The 23,446-nt window shown below is 37.2% G+C and overlaps 2 protein-coding genes across 4 annotated transcripts in view; both read left to right on the forward strand.

Annotated features, from left to right (window-relative positions):
- Window positions 1-2,254: 2,254 nt before the first annotated feature.
- On the forward strand, window positions 2,255-12,868 carry LOC139968708 (FAS-associated death domain protein-like). Of its 3 annotated transcripts, none has more exons than XM_071973009.1 (5): window positions 2,255-2,386; window positions 5,001-5,369; window positions 7,732-7,800; window positions 8,425-8,558; window positions 8,904-12,868. In XM_071973009.1, exons 2-5 carry the CDS (start codon window positions 5,021-5,023, stop codon window positions 9,036-9,038), a joined length of 687 nt encoding a protein of 228 aa, XP_071829110.1. In that variant the 5' UTR covers window positions 2,255-2,386; window positions 5,001-5,020; the 3' UTR covers window positions 9,039-12,868. The 3 variants fall into 3 exon arrangements, with proteins under 3 accessions (XP_071829110.1, XP_071829108.1, XP_071829109.1); XM_071973007.1 differs by having other exon boundaries at window positions 2,312-2,450; XM_071973008.1 differs by having other exon boundaries at window positions 2,338-2,458.
- Window positions 12,869-15,686: 2,818 nt separating this feature from the next.
- The window catches only part of LOC139968703 (apolipoprotein(a)-like), a 57,866-nt gene continuing 50,106 nt past the window's right edge, over window positions 15,687-23,446 (forward strand). Inside the window, exons 1-5 of the mRNA XM_071973000.1 lie at window positions 15,687-17,369; window positions 19,934-19,985; window positions 20,910-21,110; window positions 21,551-21,566; window positions 22,292-22,423. Coding sequence (XP_071829101.1) covers window positions 17,319-17,369; window positions 19,934-19,985; window positions 20,910-21,110; window positions 21,551-21,566; window positions 22,292-22,423 — 452 coding nt within the window. The 5' untranslated portion in view covers window positions 15,687-17,318. The remainder of the gene's footprint in view (window positions 17,370-19,933; window positions 19,986-20,909; window positions 21,111-21,550; window positions 21,567-22,291; window positions 22,424-23,446) is intronic.

Here is a 23,446-nt window from a genome sequence, read left to right on the forward strand (position 1 = left end):
GTGTATTCATTATCAATTCGACCCGAGAAAGGAAAACTATAAATTCAGAGTGCTATAGACTTGTGGAAACCTCTTGAGAGTAATTCACTCTCTATTGCATGCGTATACAAAGGTTAAACAGAAATGTCAATAATTCTGATTTGCTCTATATACCCAGTCACTCTGGTCAATACTGAAATATATATCTGTAAGTTGCACCATGTAGTTTTAAACAGTGTTATAAATACAGCTGAACTTTTACTAATTTGTATACTGACTTATATCTCAAGAATACGTAAATGGAGCGGCTCGTCGTATAGTATATGAAGAACATTTCACATCCCCTGCCCCATTCTCAACAACAAGGAAAACAACATTTCATCAACTATTGGCAGAAAGTAACAGACAATGTGACTACCCTGCTCTCATTGCCTTTTGAATGGTGGTCAAAGTGCACTGCCTTTTGAATGGTGGTCAAAGTGCAGGCCGCATGCCTCCCTCGAGCAATTTGTCTGCGGCCTGCGACGGGGGAGATTTTCAGTACCATAAATATACGATCTGTGGAATAGTATAGGAACTTTAATAATCCAGTAAGGGCAGAGGGAAATATTATAGACAAGAAGAGGGTGTAAAAGAAGGGATGGGAGCGGCGGGAGAGCATTCTGAGGGTAAATTGGATGAGGGATGTAAAGAGAGGAAATGTGCAGAGAATAGTTATACAGTGTTAGAGAAGAGTGAAAAGAGGAGTAGACCGGTAGTAGAGGAGGGAGAGGAACACACTGTAGGGAAAGGAACACTTAGAGATGAAGATGGGATGAAGGGAGTGAACACGTTGGACGGAAAAGCACAGTGAATAGTAGAGGTGATTAACCGGCATCCGTCACGAAATGATAGCCTGAAGAGGGAGTGCGGGGTATCTGCCGCGAGTAGAGGTTTTATATGGTATCAAGAAAAGATGGATGTTAGGAAACCGGGGGCTAGAGTGCATGTGAGTCAAACTCCGGAAGAATAGTTCTCTTCCGGGGAACAGCCCAGCCACTGGGAAGGTTTTTTGTCTTCATTTTTTTTTCTTATAGCATAGCCTTCATCACGGGAGGGTGGGGTTCCTATAGGGTCTGGAGCAGTCTCCTAGTATTTAAGTTTCCCGCGTTGTTGTTCTTAAGGCTGTGGCCGAATGGATAAAGGCGGTGGCATATAAAATAACGAGGCTTAGCAATCGGGGGGTTCCAGGTTCGATACCCGGCCCGGTCATAGTAAGGTGGGTTTTTCATCCAAGAGCAACCTACGGTTTTCCCATCTGATATGACTTTCTAAATTGAAAAGATTTCAAATTTGAGTTAAAATGTTGAATTGGAGGCACCCGACGTGTAAGTTGTAATCCATAAACCCTTATTGCTGGTGTCTCACACTTTTATGTTCGCTTAAGCGTCGTAAAAATAACTGCTGCTGATTATAATTATTGATTCCATTCTGTGTATATTGCTTGTCTTCTTACCCTTACTAATGTCTAAATATTTAATAGTCTGTTTTTGTTTGTTTAACAATTGCTTTTGCTAACCTGCAGGAGCCGGCTCAATCAGGATTGTCACCCCCTCCCCTCCCCCTCCCCGGACACTGGGTAGCCTATAGAAAGGGCGGGACAGAATATGGTTAGTCGCTCCCTCTCTGTGCCTCTCTTGTGAAATAGAAACCATTCAATATTCTCAAAATTGTCTCGTTATAATTAGCAACTTGATTGGGTACTGTAAGTACTCCTGTTACAATATATTTAGTCATTTTCTGCAATTTGGTTTCCAGTGGTATATTCTTAGGCAATGCACCTTCCTGTTAAGGTCGTATGTGTATATATATATATATATATATATATATAAACGGAAGACTATCCGTCCACTGTATATATTTGTCAATGTTGACGAGAGTCTGTTCCACGGGGAGTGGCGTGTTATATCGTGAATGGCAAATTGGGGTTCTAAAGGTGGAGAGGGACATAGTCAACAACCACAATTTCAACAACGACATAATTTCACAGCGACGACATAGCTACCTAGCGACGAAAGTTCTCTATATAAGACTACAACAACTAGTACTCAATAACAACAGAGGATATAACAGAGGAAGTTGAAGACTGCAAATGTTGACAGAACTGAATGAAGTTTGACAGAGTAATGAAATTAAACCACAGATTTAATTAAGAAGAAAAGTTCATATTTGACAACAACATTATATTGGCAGATAACATCATATTGAACATGTAGAATCAGAAAACAATGACAACAGCTTTACATTTGAAAACGAACAGTATTCTATCCCTTTGGCGCTCCTTACTATCGAGGAAAAACTATGGGATTCCCCATGATTTCGCAATGCTTTACACCCATAGTTCAATTTCTATGTATGCAACCGAATCGTAAGTCTAGTTTATAGGAAAACTATTGCTGAAACTGACGTCTGTTCTCTAATTCATATGATAGGTATGAAAGTAAGCAATTCATATATGAAGTGTTGTGAAGCCTTAACAGCTGAATTACACATATGAAACTGATCTCTTTTAAACTAAAAGCGAATGTGCCTTTGCTAGGCTAGGTCTAACTTAGGCTACGCACTACTATCCGACTCCTTAGGGCAGGATTAGTGATAGTATTGCTTAGGCCTAGCCTATGGAGCTATATGGTATAGGACACATAATGTGTTGTCAATGTCCAAATGTAGTGTTGCCAGTTCATCCTTGGGTCAATTGGTATTAAGCACATAAAACAGAAATTCTTTTTCAAATTTTTAGTTCACTTATTCGTTTGAAATGAAACTTCTACGGTCCAGAAAATGAGCTAGGCTACATTGTAATGGGATTTTAGCATCGATAGCCTCAAAAACCAACCGAAAATCTGCTTTAAATATGAAACGAAAGGTATAGTTTTAGAAATATTTTCAGCTGGCTTTTTGCATAGCATAGTGAAGTCATGGTATTTATTACTAAATGGTCCCAGTTTTGTTCAGGTCCTAATTTCGTTCACCTTGTATGATCACTGGTATGATCAGGCAACAGATACCTCTTCTGTTCACTGCAAATCATACAAGGTTGGGTGCACATTGTCGAAAGACCTTTCAGAAATGGTAAAGCCCTTCTAACATAGATGATAAGATCTTTCTTAAGCAGAATGTATTAATTTCAATGGCCTACCAAACTATCATCAAAGCCATCTCCATGGTTTCCTTTTCTCTGATTGCAGTTTGTTCATGTTTGGATCTCAAAACAAAAATAGTTCACAGGGTGAAAGAAATCGGGACCACTTGCCAGACAAGACACAAATTATTAGGTTGTTATCAAGGTGTACTTTTAATAGCTCAAGTTGTGCATTCTGGATGAGAAAATGTTTCCTGACAGTACTACATGACAATAATGCATACAAAATGACCATATTTATGATCAATGCATTATCTTGATCACAATTCATGCTAAAATGGACAAATTTGGAACCCTCCATCTTCTCCATTTTCCTCCATTCTTCTCCTTTTGATAATACTGAGTTTTCATTATTGTCAATTCCAATATTGCCAGGACCAGATTTGTATAGTGAGCCATGAAAAATAATGTGGACAAATGGTGGACCTTCTTTCCGATTTGAGCAATGTTCAAAGTTGATGACTTCTTTTTGTTTTAAATATCAAATTATACTAACTTTGTATGAGCTGTACCATTCTAACATGGCGTTTGAAGCATCAAACTGCAAACAACTTTGAATGATACTTTAGAAATTATTAAGTATATATCTTAGAAAGATTTCTCAATGATGAGTGTGTAGGGACCAAGTCTCCAAGTAAAGAGAACATATATATGCACACTGAATTAAGGCTTGTACAACTCTGTGTGTTCTATCCTTACATTTATATATGGTACAATAATTAGAGACTTGTAACCTGACATAGGTCACCAGTAGTCTGGTGAGCATAGGGCATGATCAGAAAGTACACAAGTTACCACACCCAGCAGGTCAGTACAGTACAGGAACTATGCCATAACCCTAAACAGCATTGCACACATACAATACTAGTTAAACATGGTGCAAGGAGGTTCTTCCATAATACCACACAAAACCACTTTAAGCCTACAAAACCGTGCAACAATAACATGGAATCTTCTAACGAACGCTTTAAAGAGTAAAAAGTCAGTCACATCCTTAAAGAAGTGGTTTTTTAAGGAAATAATAACTAGTTACTGACTACTTCCAAATTATACTCATATATAATTACTACATATGTAATGAAAATTTAATTTGTATTTTATATTTATGTATATATTTTTTCTTGTCTTTTCTTTCTTCAGGGAGTCTTCCACACTGTTAAGCTTTTAAGCTTTATGGAAGACTTCCCTCCACTTTGTACTTTTGTGGAAAAACAAACAAATAAATAAATAACATGTGACTACAAGATTTATGCAATGTACACGTAACACACTTAACAAGGGTGAGTTATGTGCGTAAAGGCATAGAGGAGACCCATCAAGGATTACTACAAGGATTGTTTCCTACAAGTTGGTGGCCAAATGTTCTTGGAAGGGGATTAATGGTGCGGCTTGACGTGCTCAAACTGATATGTCTAATGAAAACCCTAAACAGCTTACTACCAATGTTCATTTCACAATTTTCCGAACTCATATTTAAAAGGCTTAGAGTATTCAGCCGTATAAGGAAAAAAAATGAGAAAATGGTCTAATGGTCTGTGTTGAACTTCATATCAAAATTACTGTTCCTTATGTTATCCATTAAAACATAATATATTTTTCCTCAAGGAGCTTTTTGAATTTATATATTTATTGGTTTTATAGTATTCAGCAGGTTTGCTGAAATGACAAAAAAATTCTACAAATTCTTCAAAAATTCTACCTAAAGTCTTCATTCACAAAAAGAAAACGGATTTAACCAAACCAGTGGTTCAGCTATCAATGATTGTCCATATGTAAATTTTTGAAATCACCAGAGGAAATGTTTTTTTTTTTTAATTCTAGAACTTTCTTTTTTTTTCAGTTGATTAGGAAGACATCAAGATGGCTGAAAAATTCTCAGACGATGTTATAACGGCTGTAATGACTATTAATAATGCTCTAAAAGAACCAGGAAATAATGAAAAATTTGAGTTAATGTTAGCTGGTTTGATGATGAGAGATGACCTTAATCAAAGAGAAGCAGATGACATTAAGGACTTCCAACAACTTTTTATTACTCTAAAAGAGAAGGACAAAATTCGTCCTGGGAAAATAAAACCACTATTAAAGGGGCTAGGAGATATTGGAAGACAGGATCTCCAAAGACTACTGCGAGATGGCCCCGATGGAATTGTCCAGGGAGGATATGAGTCTAAGAAACCACAGACTAAGAAACCACAGACTGCAAGAGGTAAGTCTTGTAAACAATTTCTCGGGTGACATACTGTAAGTTTTTAAGGGTTGGCTAAATACTTTTCTCCACGCTCCACAGACAGGTAAGAACCATATACAGTATCCTGGTGGCATTGTGTTTTGTCGCACACAAGATTTTAATTATTATATAGAGAACGAACTGGTTAATGAGGATTGAGTGACGACATTTTCAATTTATTGATGTTTTGGTACAAATGTATTAAATATAGATAGTTAAAATTTCTAGGGTTATGTAAATGAGACAAATTATAATGACCAAACTGGCCATTTCACTGCATTGTTAAAAGGGAATCTGTTAGTTACTGCACATGTCATTTACATGAAATGTGAACTAGTAGTGTAAGAAATCCAAGAAAAACAATCCAACAGGGTTCGCAAGTTTCTTCCAACGCGGAAAAAACCCTCGGAAAATAGACATGGTTTTCCGGATAGAAGAAACAGGTTTGTTCTAGTTTCTTCCACTAAAACTGGAAGAAACTCAAATAAGTTGGAAGTTACTGTTTAAGGTTTACCACATTTATTCTGGGTACTGACTGATAAATGTTAATTCTAGAACTGAGTTATAGGGTAAACTTAGAGCACAGATACAACTGTAGATTAAATCAGCTAATGAACCACAATAAATCTTGAAGCATATATCGAGCTACTGGCCACAAGTTCCTGCTTAATAGTGCCAGGAGATAATCCTTCTAAACCAACATGGATCTGTCAATGCATTTAATTTTGGAAATTCGCTACAGCTGGTCCAGTTCTGTGTAGTTGTAGGTCCTGCACTTGGACCTTACATAATTACAAACATTCATATTCACATATTTAAGAGATATGATTTTTGAGGGGAATGGGGGAAGGCAATGAGTTGGGTGGGGTAGGGGGGGGGACAAAGCAATCTTGTGTAAATGAACTTTTAAAGAACTGTGTCTCGGTATAGTATGCAAGAACTATTAGTATCATGTTAAAAATGTTCAAATTTTTTAGAGGAACAAGAAATGTGTTGTCCATCTTTGTATGTCAAAGACCATAATAAGTTCCTCTCTAGAATTCATACCGCATGTACTGTACATTGTCACATTTTGATGAAAACTGACAAAAGGTCTTTTAAACAGCCTTTGAACTTAAGGGGAGGGGAGCCAGAACTTGCAGATAAAAGGGTTTTCAAAGATCTGTGTTGTATTAGAGCAGAGAGAGTAGACCTACTGTATAGTGTAAAAACTTAAAGATATTTCATTTCATTATATATTTGATCCAATCAAAAAGCAGTATAAAAACAACAAGTACAAAAACACAAAGCGGATCAGGATGTTCAAAAGGAAACCAAATTCCTGTAGCCCGAAGGCCTGTACATCCTTGTTGCAGAGATGGACTTTAAAAAGACACTTACTTTTAATTGTAACATTGTTATACAGATAGACTTTGAAGAAAGGCTACCTTAAATCTTCATGATTCCTATTTTTGTATGCATTTTTTCCATATATGGAAACAATGCATAAACAAATAGGAATCATATATATACATAAGTAGTTTCATCCAGTTTCTTCCATTCTTCCGGAAGAAACCGAACCCAGCAGTCCAAATATGCCTTCTTTCAAGTACCGGCCCGCAACAGATATTAAAAAGAAAAGCTGCATATCCCCAAACATTTTTAGACTTTACATAAAAGCCATTCCAAAACAGTTGGTTCTATGAGTCCATGCGGTTATCTGGTAGACTATGGTCACTGAGCATGAGGTTATAAAAAGTGTAATTATAAGGGAGAGCACTATGATGAAATGCTTAAGGCTGGGGACTTCCCGTGTAAGAATTTCAGGTTCCAGGGCCTCATCAGATCATTACGATGTGTCTTTTGGACATAGCACTAGTCAATCTTCATTGCCTCTTTCAGGCAAGAGGTACAAATTTGGACCAGTGAGATAACTAGTAAATTTATTGTAGTTGTTTGAGCTGGACTGTGGCTTCACTATATGGAATATCCCCTAAGGAACTAATAGATGTGGCGCACTGTTGTGTCCCAGAAACCACCGTTTGAGTTGTACACACTTCTTCAGTTTGAGGGTGTGTTATAAGGTATTAGTGACCAGGTATTAACTGGTGTAAAGTCGTGTGAAAAGACTTAGGTCTTGAGAAAGAGATGTAAACCTTCAACTGTTAACCCGGCGTATAACAAGAGTTAAAGGAACTTGGAAGGCTGCTATTTCACTGACACATGGTTCCTTTAGCTTACACAGTATTCCTGACATTATTCAATTCTACATGAATTCACTACTACTACTACAGAAAGTACTTTGACAGTTCTATTCATTGCATGGTTTATAGTTCTTGTATTATGTCTTCGTATTCAACAGAAGTACCTGTGGGCCCTTCAACCGCTCCTAATCCTGTCATGCCACCCTCAGAAGAAATCATGGGAGAAGGTAAAGAGATCTGGCTGAACAAATATTGAAATATTGTCACCTTACAATCATATGTTTTAATTCTGCTCTCATAAGTCTGTCTTGAACGTTCTGTTTCGTGTTGTTGTGAATTATCCACATACCAGATAGATGTTAGCAGCCACTAACTGCACATGTAAACAATTTACACACAGTCCTTAAAGAGGGCAGTAATGCTAATTATAGGTGATAAATGTCATAATTTCAGTCAATATAATACAGAATGAAATTGCCTCGGCAAGGATTGAGGACTGCTAAAGTGGTGCTGCTATGAAATAACTTATTTAAGTTTGAGCATGGCTGACCATTATTTGTTTTCTAGCATATTTGGGGTCAGTCTTTATCCTCCAATATCTTTTTCCCTTTACATGGACTATTTACTGACTGACCCCAAAATTGAATAAATCAAATTTTATTTCAACCTAAGCATAACTCTTCCTTGAAAACATTTTTTCTGTTGGGAGATTTTATCGATAAAGAAACTAAGAATTGTGACATAGCTTTCCCTATATAGTGTCTTCTATACACATGTATAGCTTTTTTTAATGTTGTTCTGGTATGCATCACTATGAAATAACATGTGTATACTAAATATTGTCTCCTTAGATTTATCTCAATGCTTTTTCGTTGTGGTGGAATACGTAGGAAGAGACTGGAGATTTTTGGGTCGTCAGTTGAACCTAAGCCAGTTTGACTTTGAACAGATCGTTGAGCAACATCCAAGAAATTTACGAGAACAGGTACGGTGTGTATATGACATGCATTTCTTCCATACTATCAGTAGAGTTTTTAAGTTTGGAAGAATTAATTTTGAATTTCCTTTTTCTGAATGATACTTGATGTCAGTTATGCTTAATTTATATTCCTGTCCTCTGAATGCTGGGTAAACAATTTCCCTGAAGGTTCAGTTTATGTTGACTCTCTAATTTGCGATATTTTGACAGAATCTTCACATTTTGACAAATATTTTTAGATGCCCCTCCAGCTAACAAATAGTAAAAGTTACTGTTATGATGCAGGTCTGTCTACGTGAGGATGGAATAACGGAATGAATGATTTTTGTTCTGCATCCAATTTTTTTTTAGGTCCAATCAATGTTGGAACTATGGAAAGATCGTTACCGAACAAAGGCAACCAAAGCATCCCTGGTGGCAGCTCTACGGAAATGCAGGATGAATCTCGCTGCAGACATGGCAGAAAAGACGGCCACTACAGAGTGAAAAGAAGAGAAAGTATTAAAGTATGAATATGGATTTTATTATTCAAAATCAACCAATCGATGCCTATCCTTGTCAGCTAAGATGATCTCTTTTTAATGCTGCTGCATGGTCCACTGGAATATGCAGGGTAGCTTCCAATAAATATCGAAGTTTGGGCATTTCATATCTAGTGAGCAAAAAAATTAAATAAATGATTTTCAAAATCGGCCATGGGTTTGGTTTTTACACAGGGAAGACGTAGATTTCGAATAACACATTCGAATCAAACACCTGGGCTTTCGTGTTTACTTTGTTTATACCATTCGCTCCTTCCATTACACAAGGAACCAAAGATTTGGGGAATTTAAGTACTATTTTATATAGCTACTATCAGTACTTAAAGTGAAGAACTAGCCTCAGGAGTTTGGCATCGACCTTGTTGATAGTGTTAATATATAAATCCAACTTGTTAAAACTAATGGACTCTGACAGGTGAAATCTGTATGAAGGCTCTAACATCAGAACAATAATCGTTGTGAAATAAATCTTTTTTAATCTGAGCGATTGCAAAAGGTTAGGTAATATGGAAGGATGTAGGGATCGTATTGAATGCAGATCACAATCATGGCAGCCAAGTTAATCAATGCCTTACGCTACAGCCGTCTGTGTAATTATTACCGAAAGATTTTTGAAAAAGTTAAGAAAGTCAAGAAAGTGTTTAAGATACCCCAGTACAGGTACAGGCTTGTAAAACCTTGCAAACCATCAGCGGTAGATTTGTGGGAAATTCATAGCTCTTGTAGAAATCCACTGTGCCCCCCCCCCCCAAAACACATTTCAAGGGTACAGTAAATAAACAGCATGATTTTAACAGGGAATGTAAATGTTTTGAAATAAAAACATATTACCATGGTGATGTCACCTACCACCCACTGTCAGTTTGTGACAATGAGTATTACAAAAGTAAGCTATCTTCAAACTGAAGAAGCATATCTTAATTTAAAGAAAAGACATTAAGATGGACCTTTTTGTTTTTCAAATATCATTGTTAAACATTTGGGACTCCACTGTAATACTTTTAAAATTTTGCCGTTGTAAGAATACATTAAAGCTGGCTATACCTTGCCAAACTGAAGATGATTGAACAAACATGTACCAAAACTTGGCTGTCCGGACATACTTCTAATAGTCATTGAGACCCATTCCCATCCAACCGACTCTTGCACCCTGGGGGAAGCTGCGGTGTAGTGGATTGAATGTCCCCCACCTCCCCCCACTACACCACCAGGTTCAACTCTGCACTAAAACCATTTTAAACCATTAATTATCACTGCATTGCAGTACAGTTGAGTAAGGTCTCATGTGGATGAGGTATTTCTGAATGCAATTTGGGAAATAGGGCTTGGTTCTGTTCTTTAAATGGTTTTGAAACAAATTCATTCACCGTGGCTGCACTGCAGTGATGATGAATAGTTGCCTTTGCCTCCTTATGATATGATTATGTGTTGTTTGTTTGTTTTATATTCTCTCCTCTCTTATTTTTGCTGCTGAATAATAATCAGTGTGTCATTTGAAAAAGAATTAATTTGATCTAATGGCAAAAGTTTAGCAATGGCTTTAAAAGAATTTGCAATTCATGCTCTTTGATGAATGAATAAATTTGTGAGTACTTAAAATATGTTACTCCATAGAAGGTCAATAATAAGTAAAGACTTTGCAGTGTATGTTGTGGTTTTGAAATTATTTAGGCATACGTGGCATTCACCTTCAAAATATATTCCTTGATTTCAATGTTCATAATATATGAGGTCAGCCCTTCAGTTCAACCGTATATATATATATATATATCTATATCTATATATATATATATCTATATCTATATTTTGTCATTGTGTTAGTTGTTCTGTGATTTCTATCATGAAAATCAGTAAACAGTTAGCTGCATTACCAGCTTGTGAGGTCATAATTCATCTGGTATCTCAAAGCAAAATGCGGTGCACAGAACTCAAATAACGTCTACGCAAATGCAAATATCTATAACAGAAAATACTGTGCTATTTTTGGGTATTAAGGGACTGCCAATTTGTAAATCTGTGATTGTTACATTGTCGGAGTTCAGTGAAACTTTCACTTTTCCTTTGACTTTTCTCTCCATATTTCCAAAGTGATCGTTAGCATCGAGATTGAAATCAAAACAAATCATGTTAATGCTGTCAAACATTTAGGCTCACCATTTGCGAAGAACCCATCTCCACTACAGAAAGTTAATATTTTTATAAATAGATAAAAGAAAATCATTAAAAATTCAAGCATTTGTATTAAAACTCAATGATGTCATAGTTAGACTTGTTCAAGTCTTCTTCTTTGTTTGTTAAGGTACATTAATGCCTTGTCTGGGAGCTGTCTTTTTGTAACTCAATGATGTCATAGTTAGACTTGTTCAAGTCTTCCTCTTTGATTAATAGGGTACATTAATACCTTATCTGCAAGCTGTCATTTTGTAACTCAATGATGTCATAGTTAGACTTGTTCAAGTCTTCCTCTTTGATTAATAAGGTACATTAATACCTTGTCTGGAAGCTGTCATTTTATTATTCTATGATGTCATAGTTAGACTTGTTCAAGTCTTCCTCTTTGTTTGTTAAGGTACATTAATACCTTATCTGGGAGCTGTCATTTTGTAACTCAATGATGTCATAGTTAGACTTGTTCAAGTCTTCCTCTTTGATTAATAGGGTACATTAATACCTTATCTGGGAGCTGTCATTTTGTAACTCAATGATGTCATAGTTAGACTTGTTCAAGTCTTCCTCTTTGATTAATAAGGTACATTAATACCTCGTCTGGAAGCTGTCTTTTTATTACTCTATGATGTCATAGTTAGACTTGTTCAAGTCTTCTTCTTTGTTTGATAAGGTACATTAATGCCTTGTCTGGGAGCTGTCATTTTGTAACTCAATGATGTCATAGTTAGACTTGTTCAAGTCTTCCTCTTTGATTGGTAAGGTACATTAATACCTTGTCTGGGAGCTGTCGAATGTAGACACTGAAATTAATACCATCGTTGAGACATAATAAGAGGTTCAATAGTTTAGATTCAACATTTGTGAATCCCATCGCCCATTACAGATAATAAATTTGTAATAAACAGGAAAAACCTAAATGAAACATGTGAGGCCTGTTGATGTTATATTTAGGCTTGATCAAGTCTTTAGCAAACTGTGTCAAGAAAACTTAAGTCTACGATATCTGCCAAATGAAAAAAAAAAATTCTTAGCTGTTTGTATTACGTAGACCAATTATGATGGTCGGGTTTGCTTCTAATTTAATTAATTTTTGCATCATTTTCACAACATTCTTTACATAATATAAACTTTTTAAATCATCCCATTGGTCCAGCTATTTCTTGTTATGTCATATACATGCTTCTTTTACAGAAAACTCATTTTAAACTCAACTTGACTACTGGGTCTGTAAAAGGTCATCAGTATTGGTCCAAAATATGCTAGATGTCAATTAATGGTCACTCAGATATTGTGCTTGAACTTCCAGGAGAATTTTACTATTCCTTAACGATATCATTCATCACTAAAATATTAAATTCTCTAATATGAACACACTTTTGTTGGAAAATAAAATTGGGAGAGCGAGGCTTGCCAACAGTGTGTGTGCCTTGGGAAAAGAGTTGGCAAATTTGGCATGCTAGAATTTATGGCCAAATACAGATGACATTTGAAGGCTTCTAAGTAAGAGTTATGATACCTTTTAAATCTTGTTTTACTGGACAGAAGAAGAAGAAGTATACTGAAATATATGATGTAATTAAACATCAAACATGGATTTTGTATAAATTTGTATTTATTTTTTCATTTCTCATCTCAACAATATCTCCATTGCTTATTCCTAAACAACATCACATTTAACATGCAGACATCAATCAACTCAATCAGGGTTGTCTTCTGTAATCGGTTGAACGAAAAATGAGCATGTATGGGGCAGGGCTATATAGTGATAGGTAAAATTCGTCTAAAGGCGACTAGACAAGTCTAACTGAATAGTGGAAATCCTCTTTTACGTACATAGAAAATTATCAATTAAACATTTTTTCTTAAAAGAGTCTAGCGCCCTCCCTGTTCATGTCTAACTTGGGGTGAAATCAAACCTTGGGGGTGGGTCAGGGTGACCTTTGTGGGGGTCTGACAACACCTTCACGACTGGGAATTTTGTCAGTTTTACACTTTTTGTAATGTACATCCATACTACTTCCTTTTGACAAAGTTTGGTGCATGGGCTAGATGGGGTGAAATCAACCCGCCTTTGGGGGTGGGTCAGGGTAAAGTTTGTGGGGGTCTGACAACACCTTCCCGACCAACAATTTTGTCAGTTTTTCCATTTTTGTAACATACTGCCATGCTACTTCCTTTTGCCAAAGTTTAGTCCATGGGCTAGATGGGGTGAAATCAACCCCACTGGGGGTGACTTAGTGTGGGGTCTGACAACCCCTTCCCGACCAGGAATTTTGTCAGTTTTGCCTTTTTTGTAATGTACAGCCATACTACTTCCTTCTGACAAAGTTTATTTAGGATATCTCGAATTGATTTTGAGATATCAAGAAAAAAAAATCGAGATATCCAATTTTGTAATAAAGATATCCAAAATTGACTTTCGAGATATCAAGAACACGAATTAGAGAAATTTGAGATATCAATTTTGAATATTATCTAATTCCCGATATCTCTAATTAAAATTTGGATATCTCGAATTCGAATAAGAGATATCTCGGATTTGGATATCTCGAATTCGAAATTTGGATATCTCTCATTGTGTTCCCGATATCTCTAATTCAATTTTGGACATATCTTAATTGAGTCCTTGATATCTCGAATTGAATTTCTGATACCTCAAATGTGTTTAATTATTGATATCTGGAAATGAACTCGAGATATCTGGACATGAATTCGAGATATCTGAAAATGAATTAGAGATAAGATCCTAAGACACATGCGAACACTCTTGAGAGTTTTAAAGAAATGATTGCTAATGTTTTGTAATGGTGTATTTACCAGACCTTGATATGTTTTTATCTACTCGTTGTAATTCTATTTCAGTGTTCTTTGTGATTTTATTTTGCGTTTTATTCTTATTTTTAAAGGTTTATATATGTTCTAAATTTTTTGATTTCTTTAATTGTAAATTATGCTTGAGTGCCTCATGTAAGATAAGCGTTTTATATTGCTAGATGAGTTTTGTCCTGAAAGTTGAAAAAATAATAAATAAAAATATCCGAAAATGAAGTAGAGATATCTGTAATTGTTGAATAAATGTTAAAATGGCGTTCCATAGGTGCGTTGTCGGTTCATCCAAACCTGCTTGAACAATACTTCATATTCACTTCGTAAAATTGCTGCAATGTATGTCGTCCTGAGAAGAACAACACTCATACAGAAACGTGAAGCCCCATGACATATGTTTTGTATATATAGCATTTGCCACATGACCCGTGAACTATTAAGAATCGCGGAGGTTCCGTGGGTGGCCAGAGTCTCATTGTCATGACAACCTTTCTACAGGCACGTACTCGTTGTATAGTACTAGTAGACCTTTTATAAGCGTAGCGGGTAAAAGATAACCCTCATCGGACAGCTGACACGTTATGACCATTCACGGCGTCCTCAATTGTCTCGTATTATGATCATGCATAAATAACGTAGCAAGGATAGCTCAAGGTTTTTGTTTCTCTGAAACACCAAACTTTATTACTTAGTTGTAAGCCAAGTTGATACTCTGCTCTTTGATGACCTAAAAGTGGTCTAAAATTGTCTCAATTACCGCGTATGTTTGCACCATATGTTCTCCCAATCATACAGCTCAACTTCAAAGACACCAACAATCAATCCCTATTCGGTAATAACTCTAACAAGATGTTCACCTGTTGCTTTTGGTACTTTCCCTTAGAGACAACACTCGGACATCGATATGTATGGAACGCAGAAAAGGTCAACGCACGTTTACCCTTTCAGCGTTCCATAGATATGACACCATGTGGTGACCACTCCCAGAAGTTACGAGTAGTTTCATTATTGTGGGCCACAAAAGTGCATGTGTGCTAACTTACTACTATATTTGGGGTGAGGTTAGAGGGGGGAGGGGGGTATACATGATATGGTCTACATAGGTGTGGGCTGCCTGCACAACTGGACTAGGCATAACATAGTTGTGGAGCAGACGGTAGACTCGGTATATTATAGGCCTGTGAAGCTGATGAACCAAAGTCTGCAACACTGTGTTGGCTACAACGATGCTGGCCAAGCCACTTTTGGCCACATCACCACTGGTGACCACTCCCATCCCGGATCTAGGCCGGGGCACAGGTTGACCTACCCCCCCCCCCCCCCACCATGCACACTGCTGTGCCACCCCTCCCCCCAACTGCGTCACCACCATGTGTACATAAACGAGTAAGGTACAAGACACACGTACTGTTACCCTCCTTAAATTGTGGGGGCATTCCTTAAATGCTGGTCTGGCTATAGGCCACTGCCAGCGTTCCCTTTGTAGAACGATATGCTACATAGGCATGTTGACGATATACAAATCTGTGTAGGTAGTAAACCGACACTGATTTGTAACCCGTACCAAAATCAAGTGTAGGATATGATGAACCTTTCCTACATGAATGCAACTGGCTGCGCCTCATATTCGTCGGCTATCAACTGCACAGCCTAGACCACCGTTAACCCCTAGATCAGTTACTCAGGCTACAATCTTTCTTTTTTTTGGAAAGTCGATCTATCTCGGTTTGAAGGTGTGTTTATAAAACCTGTTTACGTATCTTCGTTCGGGTCATCTTCAAGGTTACACGCGTCTTTCGTCAATGCCAGATTACACAGTGGCGACTACAGTACCAAGAACACTGTGTACTTTACCACCAAGATTGATATATATAGGCCCGTAAGTCACTGACGGTCTCAGCGTGACTTATTATCAAACTTGTGGAACTACTTTGATACATCTTTGTGGCAATGTGCAGTAAATAAAACACGAACTCCCAATAAAATCTTCCGTTTCGCATGCGGATTGTTTACTACTTGTTACCTTGGGAAGTGTTTTGCGATGCACAGGGGTTTATCTTTATACCTGCTCTGGACTATCGAAGTTAGGATATCATTTTGAGATATTGAAATGTTCACAAAAAAGTGACTTTTATCACACGCAGTCTTACCACGCGACAGAGTGTCTGGTTCAAATGAAGGACTCTTCAATCATATTTGTTCTTTTTTTTCTTTTGACCTATCCAAACTGAGGACAACTTCTTCGGACACCGTCGGAAGTAGGTCGGTTTCAAATCAATAAGAATTTTTCTTTTACTAATGGGATTTTGTAAAAACTTCTTCTTGTGACGTTGTCAGAGACAAAAGAGACAACATACATGCATATATAGAAAACTGATGAAAGTGTTTTGACAATAAAGCAAGTTTTTATCCGTGGATAGTGATATCATCTGTTTTATCCTTCCAGTTCGGATGATACGCAGTAACAGTTGTCGCCCGTTTTTTTTCTCCATCAACTCTTCTTCATATACGCAGTTACGGTGTTATAATTAGGCTAGTAATTAGTATCTGTACGGCACTCGTGTTTTGAGCAGCACAATTTATACCTTTTTGTAGGGTGCCTTTGATGTGTAGTGATCAATATACAGCTTACGAGGAGCACCATAGGGTTCTGCGTCACAGAGGCCTACATATCCTTTCCAACAGCAATAGTACGCTTACCCCCTACTAGGCCGGTCTCATCCCGCATTCTAAATTATTTCTCGCAGTTCGAGATAAACCCGCAGTGGTCAGATCCATTGTTTAGGTTTCCGCTTTGTTAGGCTAATCCTCCCTCATTTTAAGATTGGATTTCGGATAATGATTAACTTTTCTTGTCAACTTTGAGAACTGAAGAACTAGAATCCAAAGGATTGTCATTTTGGACGACTGACGCATGTACTGTACGCAAGTGTTGAGGTGACCCAGTGTTTGTTCCATTGAAATAGCGTGTCCTACACACTTCCTATCGCAACACCATCGGTATCGCTACATAGCACACAATTGTTGACAAAGAGTGAGGTAATACACGAGAGGAGACTAGGGAAGAGAGTATCCTAAGATATTCAAGCTGAAGTTATCACCAATTAACTTTTGCGTACTGGAGTGATCATTAGTAGTATTATTATCATTATAACACCAACTTAATATTGATGATATGTGGATGCTGCCAGTGTAAATTGGAATATTACGTAATAAATTCAATCGAACAATGGCGCGATCTTCGAACCTCGGAATATACTTGCTGGTGTCTTTGATAGTGGTAAGTCATTTTCATTGTCCCTTTTGTTTTCAAACTCTGTTATACTATTTAGTCCTTCCTGCAGTGTATCGCACCTCTGCGTTGTAGGCTCGTCCACGTGAGATCCATGTGCGACATTCCATTCTGCTCTGACGGTGTAAATTAAACCACACCGATTGCTAAATGTTATGAACTCATGCGACGTATTTTCCCCCTTATGTGGAACAACTATAAGATTCGGTCAGAAGGGGGGGGGGGGGGCCTACAATTTATAAAGTAGGAGGGTGTGTGACCCTGGGGTCGTTGAAGCTGACGTCAATTACGGGGTCTGGGGCCCTCCGTCAGACCATTACAAAAACGAAAGAAGTAGACGTGCATAAAATGCTGCATTCTGAGGCATATTTGTAGATTATAAATTCGGTTCGCACACAAGAGTTTGCAATTTTATTTTATCTGAGGCTGAAAATAGGGGGTATAAATCCTAAATCCACTGGATCCGAGACTTGCGTTACATCATGTGTGTCAATCACACAACCCCCCCCCGCCCCCCTCCTACGTTCCTCTGAGAGTAGCCTGTATAGAGTTTTATCCGGAACAGTTATAAGGCGGTCAGGGACCTTGACCTATACACAGTACTCATCTTATTAGCTGCGCGCGACGGCTGAAGCAGTGGCGTGCGTAACTACAATAGTTACCCCCCCCCCCCGCCGGATCCTTCTTCACCCCGTGCAGGGATGCCGTCTTGAGAGAGGTGTCTAAGGGAAGGGGTTGCTCCCACTTCATTTGAGAAATGTTTGTTTATGTACTGTAAGGTGGCTTAGATGGAAAATGGTGCAAAAACTTGGCAAAGGTTTGAATAGATTATGTTAAGGATTTCTCATTCTCTAGTGAAATGTTTCTTATTTTTTTCTACATTGTTTGTTCAATTATTCATTTTTTGGCTTATGGCATGGCACTCCCCCTGACTGATACTCGGACGGATCGTCCCCCCCCCCCCCCGCTTAGTACGCCATTGTGTAGAAATAGCTGCAAGTGCGGATACCGAATGTGATCATACTAATATGATTTTGCTACGATCGAAGATCAACAATGACTGTGTCTTTTTATCAAATAATTTTCCGACACCGAATTTAGTTTGTCAAGTGTTATAGACTATATACTTGTCATGTGCTATTTTTCCCCAAAGAGAAATTGATAATGAGGTACGTGGGTTCACTCCTTCAGCTTGGGCCGCCCGATTGGAGCCTTCCATTGGAAACTAGGGGTCGCGGTCAAACAACACCATACCTCCCATTATGCATTTAATGATCAACAGTAGTACCACCAAATATGCTAGAAATTCACATAATGGCCACACAGGGGCAGGCCTTATCAAGCCTGTTTCCGAGTTACTGCCAGCCTCAAATAATACCCCTCCCCAAGTATCCCATATCAACAAGACTTATAATTGTCTTGGAATGTTGGTTTTTTGTCAATGATCAGAAGTTTAAACAACTTTTGGTGCCAGGTGAAAATACCTATACCGGGTTAAGAACCGTTTGTTAATTGGAGGATGTGAAATATACGGTATTCCTCAAATCTGCCACTCAACATGTTCAAAACAGCACGGTTTGAATGCCCTCTACGGTTCTTTGATGTCTTTGCCCACTCAGTGGATGGGGTGGGTGTGGGATGGGGTGGTCGTTTAGGCGGGGATCCGTTAAGCGTATGAAGAAACTAGACCAAAAGCAAAATGCAAAGAAAGACGTGATAAGTTGCGGCTGTCACGCATGCACGAGGAAGGTAAGTTCAGCACCCATGGGGAGTTGTACACCAATATTTATCAACTTCTGTTTATCAAGCATAATCGACCACATTACTGGTATACGTGCTCATTTGATATCATTTGGTCACTGACTTTAAATTATCCTCCCTAGTGGTACCTGGAAACATCTAAGACCACATGGGTTGCAACTCCCTCACAACTTCCTAGACGCTATGTACTAGCTATATGGCCGAACACGAAGACGAAACTTGCAGAATAGGTGGAAAATATTGCTCCTCCCTTCGGCTCTGTAAACAACGTCGGCCCATTCCCCTCTCCGTCCTTAATATCCACTCTGGCCTGTTTAAGCATCATGCCACATCGACGGGTGTACTACAGTACCATGGTTTACGAAGCAATTATCTCTACTCTTCTTCCCTCCAAAAAATTTTCTGGCATACCATTGGTCAGTAGTTTGTGAAACATGAAAGTGGCCTACCTGAGCTTCGAGATAATATTTCAAACGTATATATTTGAAGTAACTACGGATATCATGCAAATTTGTAATCTTTGCTCATTTTAAGTTTTAGTATCATTTTAAAGCAATAGCTTGATGGTTTTCTGCTTTATTCGTTGTTAATGCTCGGGATCGTTTAATCATCGACATCATTATTGCATGCTAGGCCTTAAGGACACCACTAACGTAATGCAAATCTAGTACAGTCATATCTATATTGAATGTATATATATGACAGTGATAAAGTTTCTTGTGGAAGAACGTACAATAGAAAGTTGGTTCCAGATTTAAGTTCAGAAAACATTTTACATTTTCGATTCCCAGATTTCTATGGTATACGGAGAAATAATCCGGCGGCATGCACAAGATAAAACAGGTTAGGCTTCGTACTATGTTGCTCTGAATCTAGTTAACAGACTTAACCTTGCCTAGACCTAGCCTAGGATACAACTTCATTTGGCCTAGCCTGTGCCTAACAATAATTTGTAGCCTTACACCCTAAGTTAGGCTAATTTTTGTACGGCCTAAATCAGTTCATAACTGCAATGTGGGTTAACCTGTAGCTTATCGTAGCCCTAAAATAAGTAATACATCTCAATTCAACAGAGTCCTAGTTATTTAGCTGTAAAAATTAAAGTGAAGTGGGATTCTTGGCTATACCTTTTTGTCTGAAATTAAAATATTATGCCATAACAATTTGAGAAGAATAATGCAAATATACAGCTCAATTAACTATGGTGTCCTTTTACAGGATAAAAACTGCAAATTGGTCACATCAGAAAAACAAAATTTCAAAAATTATTTCTGTGTCACAAGTACTATACAGTATATATGCCTAGAATAGAGCAAGAAACTTCCTTTTACACTTCAGTTTCAACGAACGCAAAGAACAACATAAAATAAAAACAGTTAGATTTTTGAAGAAGTAGGTCTAAAGTCTTGGTTTCATTTGGACCATAATTTTTGCAAACTTTCCAGCCTAGGTTACTTATGAAATATCTATCAAACAGGACATGTGGACTTTAAAGCTTAAGCTGCCATACATCACTACTATAAAATAAAATTCTTTATGATTTGTTATGCAAGTCATGGTAAAATCTGTCTACAATTTATAACTTGCCCAAACAACTTATTTCAGTCAATTCAATTTCAAATCATTTATAACAAAGGAATTAGAGCTTTCATGAGTATGAGAAAACCTATTTATATGTAAATGGATTTAAAATAGATATAAACAACATGTTCAGGATGAATAGTCAATTTTATGGTTTATCTTAATTATACACCATTTATTTCCAAGATGTTTTAGCTAAGAGAGAAAAAAGACAGGGACAAAGTTGGTATACTGTTTCCTTTGCGAGACTTCATAGGGAACTTCGGTCCAGGAGTGGCCGCGATGACGACAACGACGATGACGATGACGATGATGATGAAGATAGTGAGCGAGGAGAGCCTGAACGGGTGATCTTCCGTAGAATAGCTGATACAAGAGCAGTTTCAGGTGATAATCTTTTGGTGTTCTAAAATTTTGCTTCTAAGTTTGCAGTTGTTTGCAAGAAAGATGAAATTAATCATAATCTTCAAATGGTTTTGCAAACAGTTTGGATCATACAAGAGAATTGATAACTACAATATGTTGAACACAAAACTTTCTGTATTGGAGTACTGTATTGCAGTGGATAACTCAACAGATAGTCCTGCATGGTTTACTGGTTATAACCATCTGCAGGCATCTCTCAGGTAGATCAAGAAAAAGTAGATTATGCGTGGCTGGATAAGAGTAATTAACCTAAAGCAAATTTCAGTTTGAAAGTGGGGTGTGTCTTGTCACAATGCTGCAACCAGCTAAATACAATTAGTGACAATTAGCGTTTCAGTTCTCAGATACTCATACAGTATATATATATATCATTCATTTTCTGTGCTTTTTTTTTCCCCCAGCTACATACCAAATTCGGTAAGTGTGTTTTTAAAAATTCTTTTTATAAGTGTTATTATTCATTAAGCATACTAATACTGCATATTAGAGTACATACAGAACACAAATGTGACCATATTGTATCACAGCAATGCATGGAGAAATAAATGTAACTATATATCTTAAGCAAATCCTGGTTACTCTTTTTTTTTTACAAAGATGAAGAAAACAAAGCTGGATGTGAATTTGTTACACTTTTATTTCGAAAATTAGTAAATGAAAGAAGTAAATGAGCAAATGAAAACTGGTTGGGAAATAATAGACATTGAAATAGAGCAAGTGTTAAATCACTGGGTTTGTATTAACCCAGAGGTTAGTGATTTTAATCCAGTTATAGCCATTAATTTCTTTACTCTTTTCCATAGAATTCTAGTTGCGAAATGTGCATTTTATTGACAAAATCTTCTTTCAAAATTCTTTAAATTAAAGGAAGGAACAGTTATGTGAAAGTGAAAACCATACATATAAGATTAATTTCATATGTATTCCACCAAACATGTACTGAACTTGATGACATAATGATTTAATATAATTATGCAAAGGAAATAATAGATGTATACATTTTAATTTACGGCACTTCTTTTAACGAGAAAGAAGCAAAAGAAAAATTCACTCCACCTACCTGTTACTTTCATATAAAATTAATTGCAATGTTACTCACTATTTGATGGATGTTTGCACATTTTTTTTTTCTTTTTCAATAGGCTTGTTGGAGGAAATACAGATAATGAGGGAAGATTAGAAATAAGGAAGAATTCTGGACCATGGGGAATGGTTTGTGATGACAGTTGGACGTTTGAAAATGCATTTGTTGCTTGCAAGATGCTCGGTTACAGGTTTGTACAATGTTCTACTTGTCAACGAACCAGAATGAAAACAACATAGATTTGATTGAAGAGATAGTGAAGTGATACTAAAACACCCTAACAATACAGGGCATCAGTTTTACTGGTTATCTCCTACTGCTTCAAATTCCATATATATGATGACAAAATAGTTAATTAAATCTTTGAAATTTTTCCTCATCATTCCTTGTGCATGGATAATTATTGCTAACATTGTTTATCAATAATTAAGTTGAATCTTGATCTTTTAATTAGTTGCTAATTAATTTTCATTCGGTGAGAAAGTACAGGATGATACACCACTTTGTATTCACTGTCAATATAGTCACATGTGATAAGTGTTCCTAGACTTAGTGAATCAACACAAAATCGCTTGCAAGCTGGCAACATGTCGGAAGTTTCGTAGACTTGGCCAGAAAAGGGGAATCAAGGCTAATACCTACTTAAAATACATTCTAAATAAAATAAAACTGTTAGCAAACTGCTTATCCACGAAAATTTATCCATGAAAATATATTCTATCAGAAGTATATATGCACATAGCAACACATTTAGGGGTAATAGGCCAATAGGGAGAGGACAGGGCCACATGGGATACAATTGGGCTGGGAGGATAGGAGGTTCAGAGGAAAGGATACTGGGGGTCTAATTGATGTGCAACAAACAGTTTGAATGGCAAATAACAAGTACAATAACTTTAATTTAATATTTGCCACGACAACAACCCCTTCTTCAAGTCTTAGTAATTCTGAAATTATGAAAACCTTTTCTGTTCTTTGTTGATTTCTTGCTTTAGGCAAGATGTGATGGCGTGTGTGTGTTTGTGTGTATGTGACAATTGGTGGAGATCAAAGGTCATTTGCAGTCAACATGTAAGTCTAAGTCTGAAAATCTTGTAAACCTGATAACTCAAGAAGTACATCTTTATTGAACTTTATACTTACTATGTGGATCCAGCTTGGTGAGTGCAAGAATCCTATCAAAATTGGTAGGGGGTCAAAGGTCACATGAGGT

Source organism: Apostichopus japonicus, chromosome 6 (genome assembly GCF_037975245.1).
Source record: "Apostichopus japonicus isolate 1M-3 chromosome 6, ASM3797524v1, whole genome shotgun sequence".
NCBI classification, from domain to species: domain Eukaryota; kingdom Metazoa; phylum Echinodermata; class Holothuroidea; order Aspidochirotida; family Stichopodidae; genus Apostichopus; species Apostichopus japonicus.